This window comes from Falco biarmicus, chromosome 1, assembly GCF_023638135.1.
Source record: "Falco biarmicus isolate bFalBia1 chromosome 1, bFalBia1.pri, whole genome shotgun sequence".
In the NCBI taxonomy this organism is placed as follows: domain Eukaryota; kingdom Metazoa; phylum Chordata; class Aves; order Falconiformes; family Falconidae; genus Falco; species Falco biarmicus.
The window spans coordinates 11,583,810-11,604,480 of NC_079288.1; the positions used below are offsets into that span (position 1 = coordinate 11,583,810).

The 20,671-nt window shown below is 49.9% G+C and overlaps 1 protein-coding gene and 1 long non-coding RNA gene across 6 annotated transcripts in view; one reads left to right on the plus strand and one right to left on the minus strand.

The window, feature by feature from the left end:
* The window catches only part of HS3ST3A1 (heparan sulfate-glucosamine 3-sulfotransferase 3A1), a 40,386-nt gene extending 29,108 nt beyond the window's left edge, over nt 1–11,278 (plus strand). Inside the window, exon 2 of the mRNA XM_056337393.1 lies at nt 5,408–11,278. Within this exon, the coding sequence (XP_056193368.1) occupies nt 5,408–6,026 (619 nt within the window). The 3' untranslated portion in view covers nt 6,027–11,278. The remainder of the gene's footprint in view (nt 1–5,407) is intronic.
* LOC130148603 (uncharacterized) overlaps nt 6,058–20,671 on the minus strand; it is a 198,401-nt gene continuing 183,787 nt past the window's right edge. For 4 of the 5 annotated variants that reach the window (XR_008821588.1, XR_008821592.1, XR_008821591.1 and 1 more), the window contains one exon: nt 6,058–8,169. This is a non-coding gene — a long non-coding RNA (uncharacterized LOC130148603). Of the gene's footprint in view, nt 8,170–11,616; nt 12,870–20,671 lie in introns of those variants that run through there. The other variant, XR_008821593.1, reaches the window with a different exon arrangement.

The following is a 20,671-nucleotide window of genomic DNA, read 5'->3' on the forward strand; positions in this document are numbered from 1 at the left end:
CACGGTTGCATTGTATGTATCCCACTGCTTGGACCAGTGGCTCAGGCTAGTGGCAAAGAAAGAAAAAGCACCTGGAGGCTGAAACAAGGGACCCCCAAGCCCAGGCTGGCCAGGGAAGGTGTCTTGGGGTGCAGTGCAGGGGTAAGCAATGTCCTTCTGCTGTGTCACATAACCCTGCTGCAACTTGCAGGGTGTGTAATGGAAAGGTCCCGATAGCTGAAGTCACCAGCACCTTTGGGAAAGCCCGTCTCTGTGTAAACAGGCTGTGTGCGACTCCAGCTTCATGTTTCTGCTTCACTCCCATCCTTTATCCAGCGGATAGCTCCCGGCCTGCGTGCCCTTTCGGGGCTGCGCCAGGTCAGTGGGACTGCAGCCAGAGATAAGGGGAAACATTGGTGTGCGGAGAAGGGGGCCCTGCAGCGGCAGCTCTCCCTTCGCTGCCACTGCTGCTGCTGCAAACGGCTGGGGAGAGCACTGCGCTGGCCCAGCAGCATGCTAGAGGGGTGCAGGGACACAAACAGTGTCCCCGAGCTGCTGCTGCCATGCAGATGCCCCAGCTGTGGGCTTTTCTGTATCTCAGCACTTGGCTGATGGTGGTTTTGCACTTTCAGGCTATACCTCTGCCGTGTTCGCTGGGGTGCCTGCAGACCCGCTCTGCTTGCCCCTCCTGCACCAAGTGAAGCCGTGACTGACCCAGCACAGCAGAGGCTGTCGGGGTGAGCGTGTGCCCACATCTCAGCCACCCCCAGTTTGCTGGCACTGGGACCATGTCATCAGGTTTTGGTGAGCAGGGACTGATCTTTCTTGTTTGCTGCTCCGGCAACAAGGAGCTGCATTGCTGCAAGGTGCAAGCTGCAAACCCCAGAGCTGGTTCAAACCCTCTCTCTGCATCCTCCTCCTCCTCCTTGGTTATATTGCAATTGCCATTTGCCATTTCAGGCAGTGCACAAACTCGCTTTGCTGCTGCGGGTGAGCTTGGGGTAGACCTGGCCGTGCACTCAGATGCAGAAGGGTGTGCAGCTGAGGTGCTGCTTTGGTACAGGTCAGTGCTGACCCTGGGAGCGCGGGGTGGGGGGATGACACCATCCTTTCTCCCCAGGGCATCAGGCTTGGCGCACCTTATTCTGGATGATCCTTTCAATCCATCCAGCCTGACTGCCCGGGCTCTGACAGGCTGATGATTTTTAAAAGGTCATACTAGGACTGCCAGGGAGAAGGAACTCGCCTTCTGGGCCTAAGAGAAGATGAGTTCTGCCCTTAGCACATGACTGGGGAAGGCTTCACTAGAGGCCAGGGAGCATGTGGGGCCGATCGCTGTAATTGCAGCAGCTTTATTACCGCTCTGTGTTGCGATGGCATGAGGCCTTGTGAAGAGCTGCCCTTATCTGCCAATGTCAGCCTCCTTTCAAGAGAGATCTGGACTAGATTTATGTGGGAAAGGTTTGCAGCAAGTCCAGCCACAGCTGCTTTTAATGGCTCACATGCTGCCAAGGAGCCCAGGAGGTCCTGAGCAGGACATGCCTTGGTCTAGCTGGGAGCAAAGCAGCAGCTGTACTTCCAACAGCAAACACACCTCAAGTTTTCTGGATCCAATGACCAAGTGCTGTTCCCACCTCTATGGGAAACAGCAGCACAGGGCTGTTCTTCCTACATGAAACAGGCTGTCCCATCCCAAAAATCACATTTCTGGAACAACCGGTGTTTGTTTTCTTGGTTATCACCAGCTTCTCACGCTGCTTCGAGTTGGTGGGACAGCAGCACAGGTCAACTGAGGCAAACCAGCTGTTTGAACCCATTTTCTGGCCCCTGATGGAGCTGAGGTGGGTACCCAGCATGGGCTGGCAGCAAACACCAGCAACATGTACCATTGCATCCGTTCCTCCGAGCTGAATTTCCAGAAACACAAACCTTAGGTGCTCAGTCTTGTAAGGAGGGAGCCTGATATGTTATTCTGGCTTCTTGACATGAAGTGATGCTTTCTTCCTCGGAGTTGTGCTCTCGCTAAGAACAGGGACTCGAGATCAGGTGACATCTCTGTGGACTCCGTTCTCCAGGATGGGGGTCGAGCCAACACCCTGCTTGCCCTGGGAAACTGAAAAGTGTTTTAAAGGCATCATTGTACAGTCCATAAAGGGCTACAAAAGCCATAATAAACACGTCAGCAGTGATCAAACCCCGCACCAGGAGTGTCTGAGGGTTGGCAGCCTGTTACTGGGGTGTCTTAATGTGACCCCAGCACTAAAGTGCTGATGTCAAGGACTGACACACCAGGGTGCATCAGGAAATCCCAGAGCAGCACCATGTGCATTGCTGGGACCTGTAACCACCTGGTGCTCAGCCCCTGCACAGCATCGCCCCCCAGCCCAGCCCTCCGGGGCAGCCAGCCCTGCAGCTGGCCTGGGGCTGGAGGGTTTGCTGCAGCAGCTCCGAGGGAAGGCAAATCCAAAGCGTTGCATTGCCAAAGTGAAGTCTTGTGAAGCCCATTGGCGTGGGGAAGGGGCCACAAGCCCCCGGTGAGCAGTAGCCCCATCAGCTGCCTCCAGGGCTTTGGCTGGACACAGAACAGCCGTCTCAGATGCCACTGCTGGGAAGAAAGTGTGGACCTGGAAAAGGCCAGATATGAATATGCATGCATAGCCGAAATGCTCCCTTTGAGGAAAGTCTTCCTCCCCTATTAAGTAATTAAATAAAGCTCCAAGCTCTACTAAAATTAAAATAACAGAATCCATTTATTCTGGCAGGGCTCGCTGGTGGCTGTTCTTGCCAAAAACATTTTTGTGGTTCTTGTCTTTTCAAGTGGCTCTTTTGCAATAAAACCCAGATGCCATTAGTCCAAGGAGGCCTCCAGGCAACTGTTTATGTCCATGAAAGATGCCCTTTGTAATTAATTAATCTCCCAAAAGCTGTGGTAGCACATTCCCTGTGGCTCCTGGCGTGTCCCTGCCCGCCAGCCCTGGCAGCGGAGGTGCGCGCTCATTCCTGGGCGCTGAAGAAAGCTTTTGTGTGTTGCAGCCTCGCCATGAAAGGGGTTAATCTCCTCCTTGGGAAGACACAGCGGAGATTTCAACACTTATCAAAACACAAACAGCAGTCAGCGTGCCTTCCCGCTGCCCTTGCCCTGCTGCCGGTTTAGCAGCTCCTGCTCTTGCTCAACAGCGACTTGCAGTTGCTGTGTTATAGGGGCAGGGACCAGCCCGGGAGCGAGCTGGCAGGCAGTGGGGAAGGGGGCTCGACCTGGTTCCTTCACCCTCTCGGGGGTTCAGGTGCTTCCAGATGACTCAGTCGTCACAGGGTTTCCAAAGCAGAGGGCAACACCACCACAGCTGAGAAATGTGGGCTTGGTACACATGGGGGGAAAAGGTGATTCGTGAGGTTGCACTGAGCAAAATCACCTTATGACCAGCTGCACCGGGCCAGAGTAAAGAGCCATCCCGCCCAGTACCTCCTTCCACACGGTGCCTGGTACCAGTATTCGCAGCTATGTGTATGAAAGCTGGTGGTTTTTAGGGCTCATTCTCCTGTTACCGCCTCCCAGTTGAGGGCAATCAAGGCTGGAGGCTCCCTGTGGCTGAAAGTGGCTCTGGGACTCTTACATTTCATTGCCACCAATTTATTTCATCCACCATGAATCTGGCTGGTCTGTTGCTGAACCATTTATAATTTTGGCCTTTGCAGCATCAGGTGATGGCAAATTCCACCACAGAATTATGTCCCCGCTTGGCAGAGGCCACCCTTAGTGTCAGCAGCGATTGCCTTTATGTCTTCACATCCTTCAGGATGCACAAGATGCTCTCTCATACCCCTCAGCTTGTTTCACCTCCAGCTTGAATGTCCCAAATTCATGGAGTTTTGCCCAAACAGAAACTCTCAGCAAAGACCAGCAAAGATTTGGGTTCTCTAGGACCGTGTCTGCTCAGCCTCTATGTAATGTGGTTGTAAACAAAGAATTGCTTTAGGAAGGGTCAGTCCTCGCTGCCTCATTTGTAACGTAACGACTCAGCCTGGGGTTTGGTTGTTATTGGGTTTTTTAGCTGTTGTTGGCTTTTCATTGTTGCTTTTTTGATAGATGAGTTTAATTTTGCTGGCATATTGCACGGGTTTGCAAACCAGATGTTGCTGCTGCAAGATGGTAACAATAATGCGGGCAGGGAGCAGTTCATCACGGCACACGGGTGTCGCAACAGCAGCAAGGTCAAAGACGAGGGGTCAGGGCATGGGGGGGATGCGGGTCCCTGCTCCTGGGGACACAGGGCTGCAGTTGCCATGAGAACTGCTGGTGGCATGGCGGTGAATGTCGCAGGCACTGCAGCCACCTCCCATCCATCTCCCATTCCCCCCGGGAAGGACTGGACCGTTGGAAGGAGACCAAGCTGTGGAGAGAGAAGCTCTGCTGAGAGCCTGGCTGGAGGGGTGGGTCTGTGTAACCAACTGGTGACAGTGTGAATCACTGGTGTGACTCCTGTCTGGGGGTGATACCGAGGGTCATGAGAAGGCGAGGGGACGGGAAGCGGTGTAGCAGGCAAGGGGGAGCAAGGAGAGGAGCTGGAAGCACCCAGGAGGAGCAAACGGCTGCTCACATGTTACTACACCTTCCTGGCTTGCCTTGTTTAACATGGAGGAGCTCAGGTTATCCTGCGGCCAAATCCCACGGTCCTTCAGCAGATCACACCCGACGCCTGGCCCAGGAGGGTTTAAACTCTCAGGGCAACCATGGAGCAGGATGGACCCTGGCCTGAGCCCCCAGCCTCTTCCCACTCCCAGCTGGGAGAGCCCGCGAAGCAGCCTGCGTGTAGGATTTCTTTGGGTAGAAGAAGGAAATCACTGAGGTCAGGGGGCTGATATTGCACATTTTTATGTGACATCAGTTTGCTGCCACCTTTAAAATACCAAAAGATAGAGTCTTACAGCCTGGCCCTTGAAAATCCCATGTGCCCTCCAGGAAGGGAGTGTGTTACTCCAGAAATTCACTGTTATTCCAGGGAATTTAAGCCAATGTACAGGAAACCCCAGCGTGGAGTGGGAGGAATTTAAAGGGATAGGGCATTAGGATTGTAGAGAAGTGCTGTGTTCTTACAGTACCATTGCAAGAAGGGAGGTGGGATCCCCTTCAAGAAGCCCCTTGGAAGCCTTGAATATGCAAAATGGATTTAGGGCTAATTCTAGGTAAATAGGCAGCCAAAGGCAGTGGGGAATCAGGAGTGTGTTTAGATGCTTTGCTGCATCAGAGCATTATGGGCCTCCTGACAAGCCACACACAGAGGAAGGAAAGCTGGGCTGGAGGCGTGAGGCTCAGAAGCATCCTGCCCCTGGTACCCAGGGCATCCCCAGAGCACTGCCTGCCCTCAGCGCCCCCCACCCCACCTGGGGGCATTCAGCTCTAATGTCTCCCTCTCTCCCCCTCTCTCAGGGACCTCATGCCCAGGACCCTGGAGGGGCAGATCACCATGGAGAAGACCCCCAGCTACTTCGTCACCAAGGAGGCCCCTGCCCGCATCTCCTCCATGTCCAAGGGCACGAAGCTCATCGTGGTGGTGCGGGACCCCGTGACCAGAGCCATCTCGGACTACACCCAGACGCTCTCCAAGAAGCCCGACATCCCCACCTTTGAGAGCCTGACCTTCAAAAACAGGACTACGGGCCTGATCGACACCTCGTGGAGCGCCATCCAGATTGGCATCTACGCCAAGCACCTGGAGAACTGGCTCCTCTACTTCCCCATCGGGCAGATCCTCTTCGTCAGTGGGGAGAGGCTGATCAGCGACCCCGCGGGGGAGCTGGGCAGGGTCCAGGACTTTCTGGGCCTCAAGAGGATCATCACCGACAAACACTTCTACTTCAACAAAACCAAGGGGTTCCCGTGCCTGAAGAAGGCGGAGGGCAGCAGCAAGCCCCACTGCCTGGGGAAGACGAAAGGCAGGACCCACCCCGACATAGACCAGGAGGTGGTGCAGAGACTGCGGGACTTCTACCGGCCCTTCAACATGAAGTTCTACCAGATGACAGGGCAGGACTTTGGCTGGGACTGAGGCTGAAAAAAATAATTTAAGAAAAGGAAAATATAATATAATATATATTTTTTTTACATATAAGTAGAGAGGGGGAAAATACAGAAAAAAAATAGTTGTGCTGAAACATGATTTGTTCTGATTTTTTTTCTTTTGTCACCTATTAGTTTTCTTTCTTATCTGAGAGATGAGGTGATGTGTCCGTCTGGAAGAGGAGGCTGTGAACAGCAACCTGGTCCTATTGACATCGCCTGCAGTGTGGCTGCTTCCTTCAGTGGGCCCAGGGTTTGGCACTGTCTCTGTAGAAAAAAATGCAGGTGCAAAGTTTTTAGGTGTCCCCAGGTCCCCCTCCAGAAGTGAAAGAGGTGCTTGGGGGAGTGCAGAGCCTTACTGGAAGGTCAGGCAAATTTTGGCTGGCAAATGCCATTTTAGACCGGACCTCATCACTTTTGGCAATGGAACAAAGGAGGTTTAATATCTAATTTGCCTTTCAAAACTTTATTTAGGGGATTTCTTTATTGCATGAAACCCTTGGTGAATTTTTTTTCATTTATCCCATTTTTTTTTACTTTTGCCCCCCCCCCAAATCAAGCTCTTTTCATCAACCAAACTTATTTTTAATCTTACAGAAGCCAAAACCAATAATCCTTTGTTTTGTTTTGAGACAAAACAACTTTAGTAGCCAAAAGTGAAAGAAAACAAATTATTCTTTTGACTCCATGATGAAAATTGCCAGGTAGTCAAAAGGCCTCATTCACAGGAGCTGGCTCTAAACCAGTGTTCCCCGCTGCCAGCAACAGGGACTCCCTTCTCCTCCGCTGACAGCAAAGCGCTTTTCCCAAGGGGGCCCATCTGAAGGGATCTGAGTGATGGGCAAGGAAGGTCCACACTGAGGTGATGTTCATGGTACGTCTGTCTTGAAGGTGATGGGGGACCCACCATCCCACCACTCGTATGCAGGGAGCAGGTTCACACTGTCTGCTGGATGCTATTTAAACCATAATGAAGATTTTTTTCAGTTGGACCAGTCTTAAAAGAAAAGCAGTGGAGAAAGGGTTGTTTGGGGGGGGGGGGGGGAATGAACAAAAATCACATCCAGAAAGGGGAGAGAATGAGAAGATGATGGAAGTTTTGTTGTCCTTGCCTAAAGGAGAACTGAGGGGGGAGCCAGAGCAAGAGCACTGGTTGTGCAGGGCTTTAAAAATTGTCAGGCAAAACAAATCTCCTTTATCACCTTTTTTGGCTGGTAAAAATGTCTCAGCGACGGAAATCTATTAGTGAACAGAATCTTGTATTACCCTGGGCTCATTTATCTGCTGGCTCTTTATCTACAGCATTTTCTGGACTATAGGAACACCTAATTATCACTTGGTGCTGTATAAACACAGCATGATGATGCTCTCTCTCTTGAGGCTAACTTTAAGAAGCCCAGATGGGGTAAAACAAACTAAGTGGGGGATCACCTGGTAATCTGGTTAGGAAGAAGCCTGAGGATCAAGCTCGCTGGCTGCCTGCACACTGGCCAAGATCTTAATAAAATCACAGCAGAGTGGAGATTTCAAGGAGTCTGAAGAGAATTGCATCCAAACTTACAATTTAACCCAAGAGGGAGTCATTTCCACCTTGGGCTGTCTTGCTTGACAGCTTAGGGTAACAGCTTGGTGCCTGCTCAACTTCACGGCACCAAGTTCCACTGCAGGTGTTGAGCCACATCTGCTCCTGGCTGCCCTGAGCCGCCTCCTTCCTACCCATCCCCGCCTCCCTCCGTTCCTGAGGATGCAGGGTCCTGGGACCTTCCTGTCCCCTGGAAACACAAACCTACATGGATTTGCATGCATGACCCATTTCCCAAGGTAATTAAAATAACTTAATTAGTGTTGTGAGGCTCCAGGACCTTCTCCCACCGTTGTCATGCCAAAGCCTTACCTGTGTAAGCTGGTTTACCTGTTTACCTGGGTAAACATTTTACGTAACTGCCTCCTGCAAACACAGCAGAAAGGCAGATGAGGGACCACACAGACCCCCAGCAGCCTTTTCTCTTACCTGCCTCCAGGTTCATGCAAGAGGTGACATGAGAAAATCAGAGATGGTCCATCAGCTTTGGCTTCATTGTGTCATGGTCCCTCCCAGCATCGCTGCAGCTCATTGCTGGGGCTCAGGGCTTCTAAATCAGAAGAAGATGGAAGAGCATTGGGCTTTGGGTAACGGTCTCCCCAAAGTGTCACTGGAGATGAGGGGAGCAATCTGCTCCCTGCCCATGCTGGCTGGATCAAGGGGGAATGGACTTAAGGTGTAGCCAAAAGGATGGAGTTAATTATTGGGAAAACCTTTCTAACAGCCAGGTTTGTTGGGGCAGGAGTGGGGGATGGCCGTCACCTCTCCCACGCTGTGCTCTTCTGTCCAAGTGCAAAAGCCAAGCTGGTGGCAAGGACAAGGTGTCACTCATGGGCACAGCCAAGCAGTGCCAGCACTACCTACTGAGGCACAAAATCTGAGGTTTTCCAAGCTGCAAAGAACATTGAGGCATGCTGTCTCTTTGGTATTTCAAGGAGACTTAAGGTTGGGCTGATCTGTATGTGCCTTGGACAAGCTGTCGTGGTTTCACCCCAGCTGGCAACTCAGCCCCACACCACCACTCGCCCGCTCCCCTCACAGTGGGATGGGGAGAGGATCGGAAGGGTGAAAGTGAGAAAACCACGGGCTGAGGTGAAGGCAGTTTAATAGGTAAAGCAAAAGCCGCTCACACAAGCAAAGGAAAATGGGGAATTCATCCACCACGTCCCATGGGCAGGAGGGGTTCGGCCACCGCCAGGAGAGCAGGGCTCCAGCACGTGGAACGGGGACTTGGGAAGAGAAACGCCATCACTCTGAATGTCCCCCCTTTCCTCCTTCTTCCCCCAGCTTTATCTGCTGAGCGTGGTGCCATATGGTGTGGGACATCCCTTGGGCCAGTGTCCCCCCCAGCTCCCTGTGCCCCCAGCCCAGCTGTGGGGTGGCTGAGGAGCAGCAAAGCCCTGGGCGCTGTGTGAGCGCTGCTTGGCAGTAACGAAACCACCCCTGGGGGATCAGCGCTGCTTCCAGCACAAATCCAGAACGCAGCCTCCTACGAGCTCCTGTGAGGAATATTAACTCTACCCCAGCCCAAACCAGCACACAAGTATAAATATCACTTAAGAGTAAGATTTAAAAAACCCCGTAATTATATCGCTATTGTCTCTCATACAGTCACATTCTGACTAGTTTAAAGCAGCTTTATGGCACTACAGTCTGTTCCTCCCTTACCGAGCCAGCTATAGCAATACTTAGCACTTTCATACAAATAAGTTTCCACAACTGCCACCAAACCACAGCATTAAACCCGTGTAGCTTCAACGTGCACACAAACCTATCGTATGTGCCTTTAAAAACCTCTTCGCAGCACATTGAACATAGCTGCATATGCCTACTTCCCCCAAAATGCTTGAATGTTTTACTTCCCCTAATTTCTGAGGGTTTGAATCCCTTGCTGCACACCTAGTAAAACTATTTAGGGATCTGAGACTGTAATTGATTTTTTTTTTGATCTGGGCCATAAGTATTTTTGAAAATCCCTCCACGTATGAACAATGGCTTTTAAAAAGAGGTCATGCAACCAAATTGCTTTGAACTCTAATAACATTTAAGCCTCTAAACTCTTTAGGCTTATTTTAAAATGCAGCCATGAAGTTTAGATTATTTTAACCTAAGAAGAATTGGAAGTAAACTATTGAAAACCGCACCCTTCCTAGTACTGAGCACGTATATTAAGAGGGGAAAGCAAACGCAGCTATAAATAAAAAAGTGACCTGTAAAGTTTGATTTTTTAAAGCAGAAAAATCAATACATTAATGATGAGTAACTAATTAGGTGTATTAAAATTCTTCTGGTTTCAATAATCAAATGTGCCGTCAGGCATTGATGAAGCTTAAGCTTATATACCATGCAACATTTAGATTTTAGAATATTTGTGTTAAAGGGGGAAAAACCGACCATTTATAAAACAGCCTATCAAGGTCAAGTGCCAAATTCATCATAAGGAAGACGTTTTCATGCTGAGGGTGGTGAGGCACTGGCACAGGTTGCCCAGAGAGGTGCTGGGTGCCCCATCCCTGGAAACATTCAAGGCCAGGTTGGACGGGGCTCGGAGCAAGCTGATCCAGTGGAAGATGTCCCTGCTCATGGCAGGGAGTTGGACTAGATGGGCTTTAAAGGTCCCTTCCAACACAAAGCACTCTGTGATTCTATGATCTTTGAGCAGAGAGACCTCTCCTTCACCCCCCCACTGCAGCACTGCACAGGCAACTTGGTCAATGGGCAATAGACCTGTGGGTTTGCCCAGCACCTTGCCCAGCCCAGCCCCACGAACCGGGCATCGCAGCCCTGGTGCACAGAAACCACCAGGCACAGGGGTGCTGAGCACAAGTATTTCCCCCAGTCTTCAAAAATCAAGCTGGTTTTTATCCACTGGTGGTGACATGCCTTGGCACAGGCTTGTAGAGCCCGCTGCAGAAAGGCAGTTAACGTGAGACCTCCCTCCAGCCCGCCGCGGCGGCTCGTAGCCAGACCTGAACTGTGGGAAGGTTCTTTGCGCTGTGTTTCAACTGGCCACACCTGGAAAATTTCAGAGAAATGGTTTTTTGCTTTTACCAGCGCACTTTGGCGAGACAAAAATTGGCCCCTCTGCTGCTGCGATTCACGTTGCTGCGATTTCTGGAAGGGCAAGGGCCGGGCTGCTAAGTCCACATTGTAGTTGGCGCCGATTTTGTGCCGTGGGGAATTTAATCAACTCCTAAGGAAATGCTGCCACCCAATAACTTACACAGTTAAAAGGAATATAAACACCAATGTGCCATGAAGATCAGTGTACAGGACTCCTCTACGTGGCATTCGGGGTGGTCTTTGGGGTGCAGCACTATGAAGTCAAATTTCCAGCAACGATTTGGCCATGCCTACCCTGCACTGAGTGATTTTGACTAATACTGATCCTTAGACTCCTCAGTTCTCCAACATACACACTAGCATACACAATGTTAGGTCTCCGGATTAGGAAAAAAAAAATATTGCCCATTTTCTTAACCATTAAAAAAATTCTTATTCGTATGTAACGGTTTCTGGGTTTTCTCTCCTCCCTCCCCTTTGCTTGCTGATACTGTCATCCTTCTCCCTTTGGTGCTATTTCAGTATGAAACAGACTGATTTCAATTTAATTTAAGAATGAAAAAGCACACATTTAATAAAGTTTACGGGTACTGAGAGGCTGTGCTCTCTTTTTGCTGGCGGCAGCAACCTGGAAAGAATGGGCAAGTTTATGAAAAAAGGGGAAAACACAGAATTACCCACTTGTGTCTGATTTTAGTCTCCTAAACCTAACACGCTCCACAGCAGCTGGGGGGGCTCTGCCAGCTGGGAACTCCCCAGCGGCATCGTTGGCATCCTTTCCATGACCTCTTATCTCCCACTTCATGTTTCTCCAGCAACCTTCATGTCATACTCCTTTCTTTAGATTGGGAAAAAGAAATACACATGCAAAATCAGGTCTTTGTGGCTCCCCCCCCCCCATCCCACCCTTAGCTGCCGCTGGCCCCACCACATCCCCAGTGTTTCACCACCAAGTCTGATGAATTCCTGCTTCCCCCGACCTGGCGGGAGAGGAACGAGCCCAACTCACGGTGTATTGCGTGAAACCCGAGGTGGAAGCAGTTCACCAAGAAATATATACAGCGGAGCAGCCCCCAGATATCAGGTTTTCTGTGTGGTCAAGTAAAGTGATATTCTATTTACTTTTTTAGATGTATAAACAGATTAAGTCCCAGGGAAAATATGCTCCCAAACTTCATAATATTTTATTAAACCGCTGAAGTTTAATATAATCTTTTGGCTTCCACAGAAAAATTTTCCATTTCTTTTCTGAGCACCTTTGATTTTATTTTCTTTTAATTACCGCTATCCGGAGTTAACAATGTGGGTTTTGCACTCCACCCAGCAAGGACTATCCAGATTAGAAGTGGGGAATTTTGCTGAAATACAGAAATATCTATGTGGTGGTAAGAAGTCAACGACGCCTGGCCGGAAAACTCTGGAGAAGCCAATGTGCAGAATGAATTCCCCTCCACCAGGCAATAACAAGGCTGCATTCCTCAATTCATAGTATTTATTACCTAAGACATTGGCCAGCCGTGGCTTTTGAAAAAAAATATTATACCTCCTTCATCTTTCGCCTGTCCACACCGCTGCACGGGGGCTGGCGCGCTGCTCAAGCTCACTCCATCCCGGAGGCAGCGCGGCTCATGGCTCCGTGGGGAAAGCTCTCATTCATTCAGGTCCAACGCTGCCCTCGGGCTTAGTACCACACCATGGGAATGCAGCCTCGGATGCGTCATCCATCCGGGTGGGAAATTGCTAGTGAAGTCCAACACCGTGCTGAGCCTCGAGCACACCGCTTGGCCTGGGATCTTCCAAATCGGATGACCAGAGATGTCCCAGGGACAGCCCGGCTTGTGGTGAAAGCAGCTGGGAGCCATGCAGAGCTCCTCAGGAAGGACTCAGCACCTGCGTTTCAGCATTGTTAAACAGGAATAACAACAGTAATCATAATCTCACAGTTTGTGGGACAATGGTGTAACTTCTGGAGGCCAAATTCGGTGGGGCATGCTACCCGAGGTCCTCAGTGCAGCAGAGGAACTTCAGATGCAGCTTATCAGACGCAAGGACGTCTCCCTTGCCAAACTGCTGCTACTTCCCCTCCCGCATCTCGGAACAGTCCTGGTGACGGAGGGTCTTTCTTCACAGACACACCAGCATCTGGCCTCTGCGAGTCCTTCCAGTATCACTGGGGCAACAGTGATGCTGTAGACAGGATTAGACCTGCTTGGCCACGGTTTCTCCAGCTCATTTCTTTTGTTCTTTTCACCAACAGCTGTGATTTAGGGCATGTGAGCAACATCTAAAGGAAATGACTGAGAGGTATTGGCTAGGGAGCACTTACCCTCCCCTGTACAGGGCTTATGGAACAGAATCAATAGATTTTCTATACTGCTTACCGCTGGAGACCCCCCATGGCTGGGTACAGAAGGGATGGCAATGGAGTGAAAAAATTCTCCTGAGAAGGGCAAGTTTAAGAGCACGGAGGAAAGCAGCCGAATGCATCTTATTGACAGGGCAAATGCAGGCAGGAATCTAATTACCTGCCTGTGCACACGCTGCCTCGTCAGCAGCTCACTGGGCTTTGCCAGGGCCCCAGTGGCTTCCCGGGTCCCACGGCTCCAGGGTGCACAGAGGTGTGTGTGCTCCCACCCCGGCTCCCCTCCGCCCACCGGGGCAGGCTCCAGCAAGGGGCAGGGCTGGGGGGCAGGGGAGGGCATCCGTATCAGTGCGGCATCGGTTCAGAGCAGCAGGGGATTTGCTGGATTGCCAGAAGCCATTTCCTACCGTTTTGTGGGGTTTTTTTAATCAGCCTTTCTGACTAAAAGAGCCTATCTGCTAAGCTCGGAGAGGGTCTGCTGTCCAAGGTAAAGCCACAGCCCAGGAGCCCGATTCAGGGGCACATCAGACACACTCCAGCCACCTGCCATGGGAATTCTGAAGACAGAACCAACGACATCACTACAGCACGATTTAAAACACCTCCCTGTGGTTCCCTGTAAATCAAAACCAGTATTGGCCTGAGACCGAACTCCTCTGTTTTCCACAATGAGAAGATTCGAGGTTAAATGAAGAAATTATTTGTGTGGCTACCCATGTGAGTTGCTTGGTAGGGCTGGGGCTCAGGACATGGCCAGCTCTGCCCCTGTAAACTGATATCGCCCCTGTAGGTCCTGGTTAGCCAGAGGTGCTGTGTGAGCCCGCCCTGGTCTGCAGTTACCCTGGCTGGCACAAGCTGTGCCGCCTGGAGCAGACGCTCATGTAGGAGGCATCTGGAAGATGTTGCTGGTGTAGTAATTGACTGCACATTTTCATCATCACGTCTGCCATCAGGATCATACCTGGGCTTTTACTGCCACAGAAAAGCATATTAGTGGAAGATTTGACCAGTGTCCAGCCGGAGCCCAGCCCTGGCCGCAGCACCTGGCATGGCCAGATGCTGGGTGTGGATCCTGCGTCCCTGAAACAGAAGCCATGGCTCATTTTCCAGGCAGTGTGGGAATGTCCATCCAAAGGCAGAGTCTCATGCTTCAGCCGCCTAAACCCCTCTCAGACACAACGTGCCCCAGAGCTGGGGTGCTCACGGGGAGCTCACGGGGTCTGTGCTGCACACTGGACCCTCGGTGCTGCGGAAGGAAATGCCACGGAGCCTGCCCGGACACAACCACTGCCCGGCCAAACTGGCCAGGGGAATTCATCCTGGTGTGACACCCCCTATTTTACCAGCCTTACTGAAGAGAAAATTGTCATATGCTTCTACTTTTCAAGGAGCTGAGTTGTCCTTTAGATAGCAGCTGACAGCATAAATATACATGAGAAACAGGTTTTTAGTTCCTGAAAAATGTCTAAAAAATGTAAACAATTCTCAAGTCATATGGGGATAAACAGAATTTCAATATTGTTTATAGTTTAACAAACCAAGTCGTTTGGGTTCAGTCAAGCCAAGCATTTTGGATAGATAGTTTTTAAACATTTGGTTTCAATTCTCCCAAACCTTTAGCAAAGAAGCCCCATTCATGTTATACTTAGCTTACAATTCCAAATGAAAAGTATTATGGACTAGAAAACCGGATCTTTCCATTTTCAAAAAAGAAATGGCCTCAGATATTAGACCATCTTGGAAGACCCTTTTAGAAAAAGAAAAACCAAAAACATTCAGTCAAGAAGCTTATTGAAGCTGATCTTCTCCTGCTTAAAGTTTCTGTTTTGTTGAATTACTACTTCGTTTTGCTTGACAACCAAGAATACTCTATAAAAAAGAAAAAAACATAATTGTGACAAGTAGCATTTGTCAGCCTGAGAGCAAAAGCGTTCCCTCCTGGCCCAGCCCTTCGCCCAGCAGCATGCACTGCAGCATCCCTCCCCAGCACCGGCCCCGCTCCCTGCGCAGACGCCCTGCAACTGGGCACAGTGGAAAACAGAGTTCTTCAATTTCCTCTTTGCATTAGAGTTCATTAGGAAAAATCCAGAGGCCCCTCATTGAGCAACGTCTGCATTTGCATGTCTTCGGTGGATTTTAAATTATATTTTCCTGTAGCGTTGTTTTTGTTGGGTTTTTTTTTTTCCTTCTCGTGTGTCTTTCCTGCACCACTGACGCTGGACTCCTTCTCTGCTCACAATTAATTCCAGAAATAATTTTTTTCACTGCTGTCACTGTCTCTCAGCTGGATGGCTCACAGGAATATAATTTGCTAGTTCTGTTGTTAGGAAATTATCCATTTAAGCTATTTGTTGGTATTAGTGATTACTCAGTCAAATTACATGGCAGTACTCCCATTCCCAGGCTGGATAAGACATCTCTTGGGAGGAAAGAAGGAGAAAATAGTTACTAACAAACTTGCATTTTGGACGCTTCACTGCCCCTCCTATAATCCATCGGATTGGATAGTTTCTTAAGACAGTATTTACTGTTAACCATTTGTAAACACCAAATTCTACTTTGTGATTGCATTCATGGAAATATCTGCAGATCTGGACTTTAAAAATTTTGAACTCACCTCTGTAACCATTCTTAAGTACAGCCACCAAGGGCTGGGATAAATAATGCAAAGGAAGACCAGGAAGAGGAAGAACTGCAAACACTAAACCATGCAACATTCGGATAGAGGTTTGCAACTTCTGCCTCAAATCCGCCCGTGAAATCCATGGCTGTGCCTGCCTGGTGGCAGAGGCTCGCTGTTACTGATGGTTTCACAAAAGTAGAATTCAGAGACCATGACAAAAAATTGAAGCCAAGTTTTGTATGAGCCTGTCCTTGGCATCAAATCCTTGCCCTCTGAATACACAAAGAAGGGATTCTGCACTTTTCTTCCTGAATGTCCCAAAAGGCAACAAAGTTGGGCACTCACAGTGCTGCGAAGCGCCCAGCAGCCAGAGAGCCCTGCGCGAGGCACCCCATCCCTGCCAGACCGAGGAAGGTTCGATCAACACTTTTATCAGGCTTTGGACAAGAAAATAAAGAGTTAAACCCCTCCTCCAAGCCTGTGGCGCCTGTTAAAGTACCTGATTTCCAACAAAGCATGAGTGGGAACTGAATCATTTTTCACTGCTGTGTAGGGGGCCAATGTGCCCCCAAACACCCGGCTATGGGAAGGGGCTCCGTGGGCTCACAAGCCCACCTGCCTATCCTCCACCGTCATGGCCTAACATGCCCTAAACATGCTCCAGATCTCCACCCTGCCTTTTCCTTCCTTCCCCAAGGGCCCTATCTCCCCATTTGCTTCCCAGCAGCATCCTGCTTCCCTGCCTGAGTACTGGCTGTCAGGAATGTTTCTGCTTGTCTCCACCCCTACAAGGCCCTCGGTAGCTTGTGCACCCACCAGGAAAACCCACCACAAACAAGCTGTTAGTTCTGCACAGCCCTTTAGCGATGCTGGCTGTTCCCAGCCCAGAGCCATGCTGCTCGCGGGGAATGCAGAACTGCATATTCCCAGCCCTTGCAAAGCTGTCCACTGCCCGAGACCATCCAGGATGCAGATGGGAAAGCAAATTAATTGGCAGACTGTGAGGCATCACCGGTGAACAGCAAGGGAGGCCAATTGCCCCTTGCCTGGATCCGTTTCCTTCTCGCAGGAGTATTTTGGCTTGTCTTCCTTTATCTGCTGGCTGCAGCTTTAGACTCAGGGGAGGATGCAGGAGAAGCAGGAGAAGGACAAGATCTGAGTCAGTCATCCCCAGCCCCTTCTGCCCTGGAATGGCAGCACTGAGGCCGAACAAAGAGCCAAACAGAACAGCCTACTACTTGTTTTCCTCCAAAGGACCTCATGGTCTCACAGGCAACATATTACTTCAGGATATAGTCGTTGTCCTCTGATCCAGATTTCCTAGACAGACATGGGCGTGAGTTTGTGCACATGCAGGGGTGTTCGTGTGGGAGACTGGAGCACTTTGAGCCTTGGCAAGCCCTCTGCACATCAGAGAGTTACTGGTCTGAAATACAGGGAAGGCAACAGAAAAAAAAGACTCCCAGATGTTGCACTTGACTTTCTATCAGGCTCTTTGCTACCTGTGTGGCCCTGGCAGAGCACCGGGGCTTCTTGGATGCGAGCTCCCGTGCTCCTGTTGAATCCATCCCGAGATAGGGAGCTGGCTGGTGGTCAGAGAGGAGAAGCCAAGCTGCAGCTATTCCCTCCCTCCGCTCCCAACCCGTGGGCTGTGCTCCAGTATCTCTGCTGAGAGAAGAAAAGAAGTTTTTTACTGATTAAATGAAATAAAGTTTTAAGGGATGAAAGGGAAGATTCAATGGAGCTGCAGGTGGGGAGACGCTGAGTAACTGGAGTGCAGAAGATACTTCTATGAGGCTTGTTGTTGCAGAAATGTTATTTGTCCTTCGCACCCCTTCTCTGCTCCATTCCCAGCTTGGCCTTGGAGCACTGTGGCTTTTCCACCCCCTCCTCCCTCTCAGCCCCTCTCCCCAGGCACACCCACATCATCTCTGGGCACTGGCAAGCACCAGCCATCACGCTCGGCAGAGCTGCCCGCACACACTGCTCAGTAAAGGAAAGCAAATAGTTCTCCCAGTTATGGGTTTTGGGGATTTTTGTGCTCAGCCCTTGGCCACCATCCTTTCCTGTACCAACCACCCAAACCCAGAATTAATCAAAGGAATGAGCTTCAGAACATAAGAATTACTCTCTGTTTTTATAATCCCAGTTCCAATTTATCAGCATAAAACCGATCAGTTTCCTTTGGCTAGTCCCCGTTGGAAACTCCTTTTCCAAGCTCTCCTTCCCTTCCAGCACCACCACACCCATCTCCAACCAGAAATGACACCAAGAAGTCCTGCAACCATCCATACACACAGGATGTAGCTCCATCCTCAGCCTTAGCATTAGGCACTTTGCACCATGGTCAATTGGAAACAGAGACACTGAATCATCCTCCTTTTCTTTTTATATTACATCCCACAAGCACTGAAATGCAGCCAAGTTTGGGAGGTATCGGTAGCTTGGTGGACAGCTGATCTCTGTGAAGCGATATGCAAGCCAGCTCAGGAGAATACTATATTCCAAGGCAACTGAAGCATTTTTCGGTTTTTACATCAAATTCGCTGCTACCTTTTGGCAGAAGGTTCTCTGTGCATAAGGTCTTGTTTGAAGATTCACGCTCTTGGCATCCTTGTGCTCTGTTTAGGTGCTGCAGAACTCTTTCAAGGCTGCAAGAGTTTGTGCATCATCCACATCAAACTACATCAAGTATAGCAAGATCCTGGTCACTTCTGACCCATTCTCCATGCTATCAAGCAGAGCTGAGGCCCATCCCCACCTCTTGCATTCAGCCGAGAGTGTGCTTCAGGTGAGACACTGATGGTCACCAAAGCCCCATTTGTGCATCTCCAGAGGTTTCTCCAGTATTTGAGTACCTCCCAAAATCATGCCAGATGTGTTCACTTCTAGGGACGGACACACACGCAGACCAGGCACATTTACCACTCTGCTGTTTATCTGTATCCAACCCCTTTTGTCCTTCCAGAACACACGCTGGTTATTACTACGGGAGCGCCATACCACTTCAAACCTCAAATGCCTTCTCCAATCCCAGGGGCTCCTAGACATCCTCCCTTTTCTCAACTTTGCCAGCTTTAAAAGAGTTTTCATCACTAGCCAGCAGTGGTTTTCACCACTAACTGTTGGGGTAGCTTCCCATACAAGGTATCCAGAATTTAGGTTGGGTCCCATCTGTAAGGTCCTAGGCATCTCCACACTTTGAGATGTAGGCTGAAAAGCTGGAGGAGGATTCAGAGAAGACCCATGCGAATGGCTGAAGCCCTGGAAAGCCCTGGAAATCCTGCCATGAGTGAAGGAGCCAAGCAAAATCTACGTAGCTTAACAGCAACCTTTTCTCAGTCTGTAAGAGAAGAAATCCAAGACCTACAACGATCTGAGCTTGGACCAGTGCCTTTGGTCACTCATTTAGGTGCCTAAGTTTGATCATCTCAATCTGGGTTTAATCACCCTCTGTTGGCTAGCTGTGCTGTGGAATATGAATTAATTCTTCTATTTCTACCTCACAGTCTGAGACTTAATAGATGTAAATGACTTTACTCTGCAAAACCACACGATGGGGGTACTGGGAGAATAATTCCCACCCACGGGCCCTAAGACTGCAAGACAGGCAGTCAAATAAAAGAGTAAATACAGCTTTCTGAAAAGAAATCTCAAAAAATAACTCTTGCCTCTAAGTCTCTGACTGTGGCATCATTTTACAGAGGGGATTCCTGCACAGGGTACTTAAAGACAGGCATTCCAGCAAGGATAACCAAGGGGACAATGAGGTAGTGGCACTGGGCCAGGGCCAGCCACCGGTGCCTTTCCTCCTGGGGTCCTGTGATGGTGCCACAGCTGCGACCAGTGGGGATGGACAGAATTCCTTCACCATAATCTAACCCATCCGGGCTCCTCCATCTGCTGGGACCAGCCCTTCCCTCCTTGCCTTTGCACTCATTGAAAATGCTGTCCAGGATTGTACTCAGCAAAGCTTTGGAGCTGAGGTCTGGTCCATGCCATGGATCACTAACAGGATGCTCTCTGCAGGAACACTTGCTTCATCAGCTGTCAAAGCCCTGAATGTATCAAATGAGTGTCATTATCTTCATAAAGCCAAGTGCCAAAACTTTTATCAGCTGCTAACCTGAGAGGAACCAGAGGTATTTAAAGGCACCTTGGGATGACAGTGACAAGACGGCATCCATTCACTCTGCACATCTCTGGGAACCTAAAAAAGCTTTTGTGTCTGGTTGTGGAACAAGACAAATGCAACGCTTCTGGCACACAGTAACAGTCTGCCTCCCATCATGTACAGAGAGGAAGGGGGTCCCAGGCAACCATCAGTAGAGTATCAGGCCAAATACTCTCTCCTTGTTTTCCTACCTGCCTGTCCCCATCTTCTACTCCTTCCCTTTACCATTTTGAGGCTCAGGACCTACAGCAACTGGATTTCAGCAATCGCTCCTTGGTGCTATCACAGTAGGAACCTTCATACCCAGAGGAGCTCAGTGTTCAGCTGCTCCATAGGGCTGGGACACAGTGCAGCTGGGATTTTCAGAGGGGCTGGTGGGACCGTGAGCTGCTGCTGACTCTGAAGGGGAAGGACCAGGGGATCTGTGTCTCCCTGGAAGGTTTTCTGTTTCCACAGCGGGCTTTCAAAAACATTAACAGCCACAGCCAAAGAAGTAAAATGTCTATTTGTGGGTAATAAAGCCAGACAGATGCCTCCTGCACGCAAACAGCCAGTGCCTCTGAGACAAGAGGCTCTAAATAAATAATCAACAAATCCTAGAGCTGAATGCACAGTTGCTATTTGCATCATAAATAAATGAGGAGGCTTTTATTTACTCATTCTGGGGGCAGAGCACATAACAGAGGAGCTCCTCGGAGCTCCTACGCCGGAGATTGTCATTACTTCAGCACAACCATTTGGTTCCCACCAGCTGTTGGCTCCCGTGCTGCTCTTCAGGAGATGCACAGCTCACCAGTGAGAAGAACAAACACAAGGTCTCCATCACCACG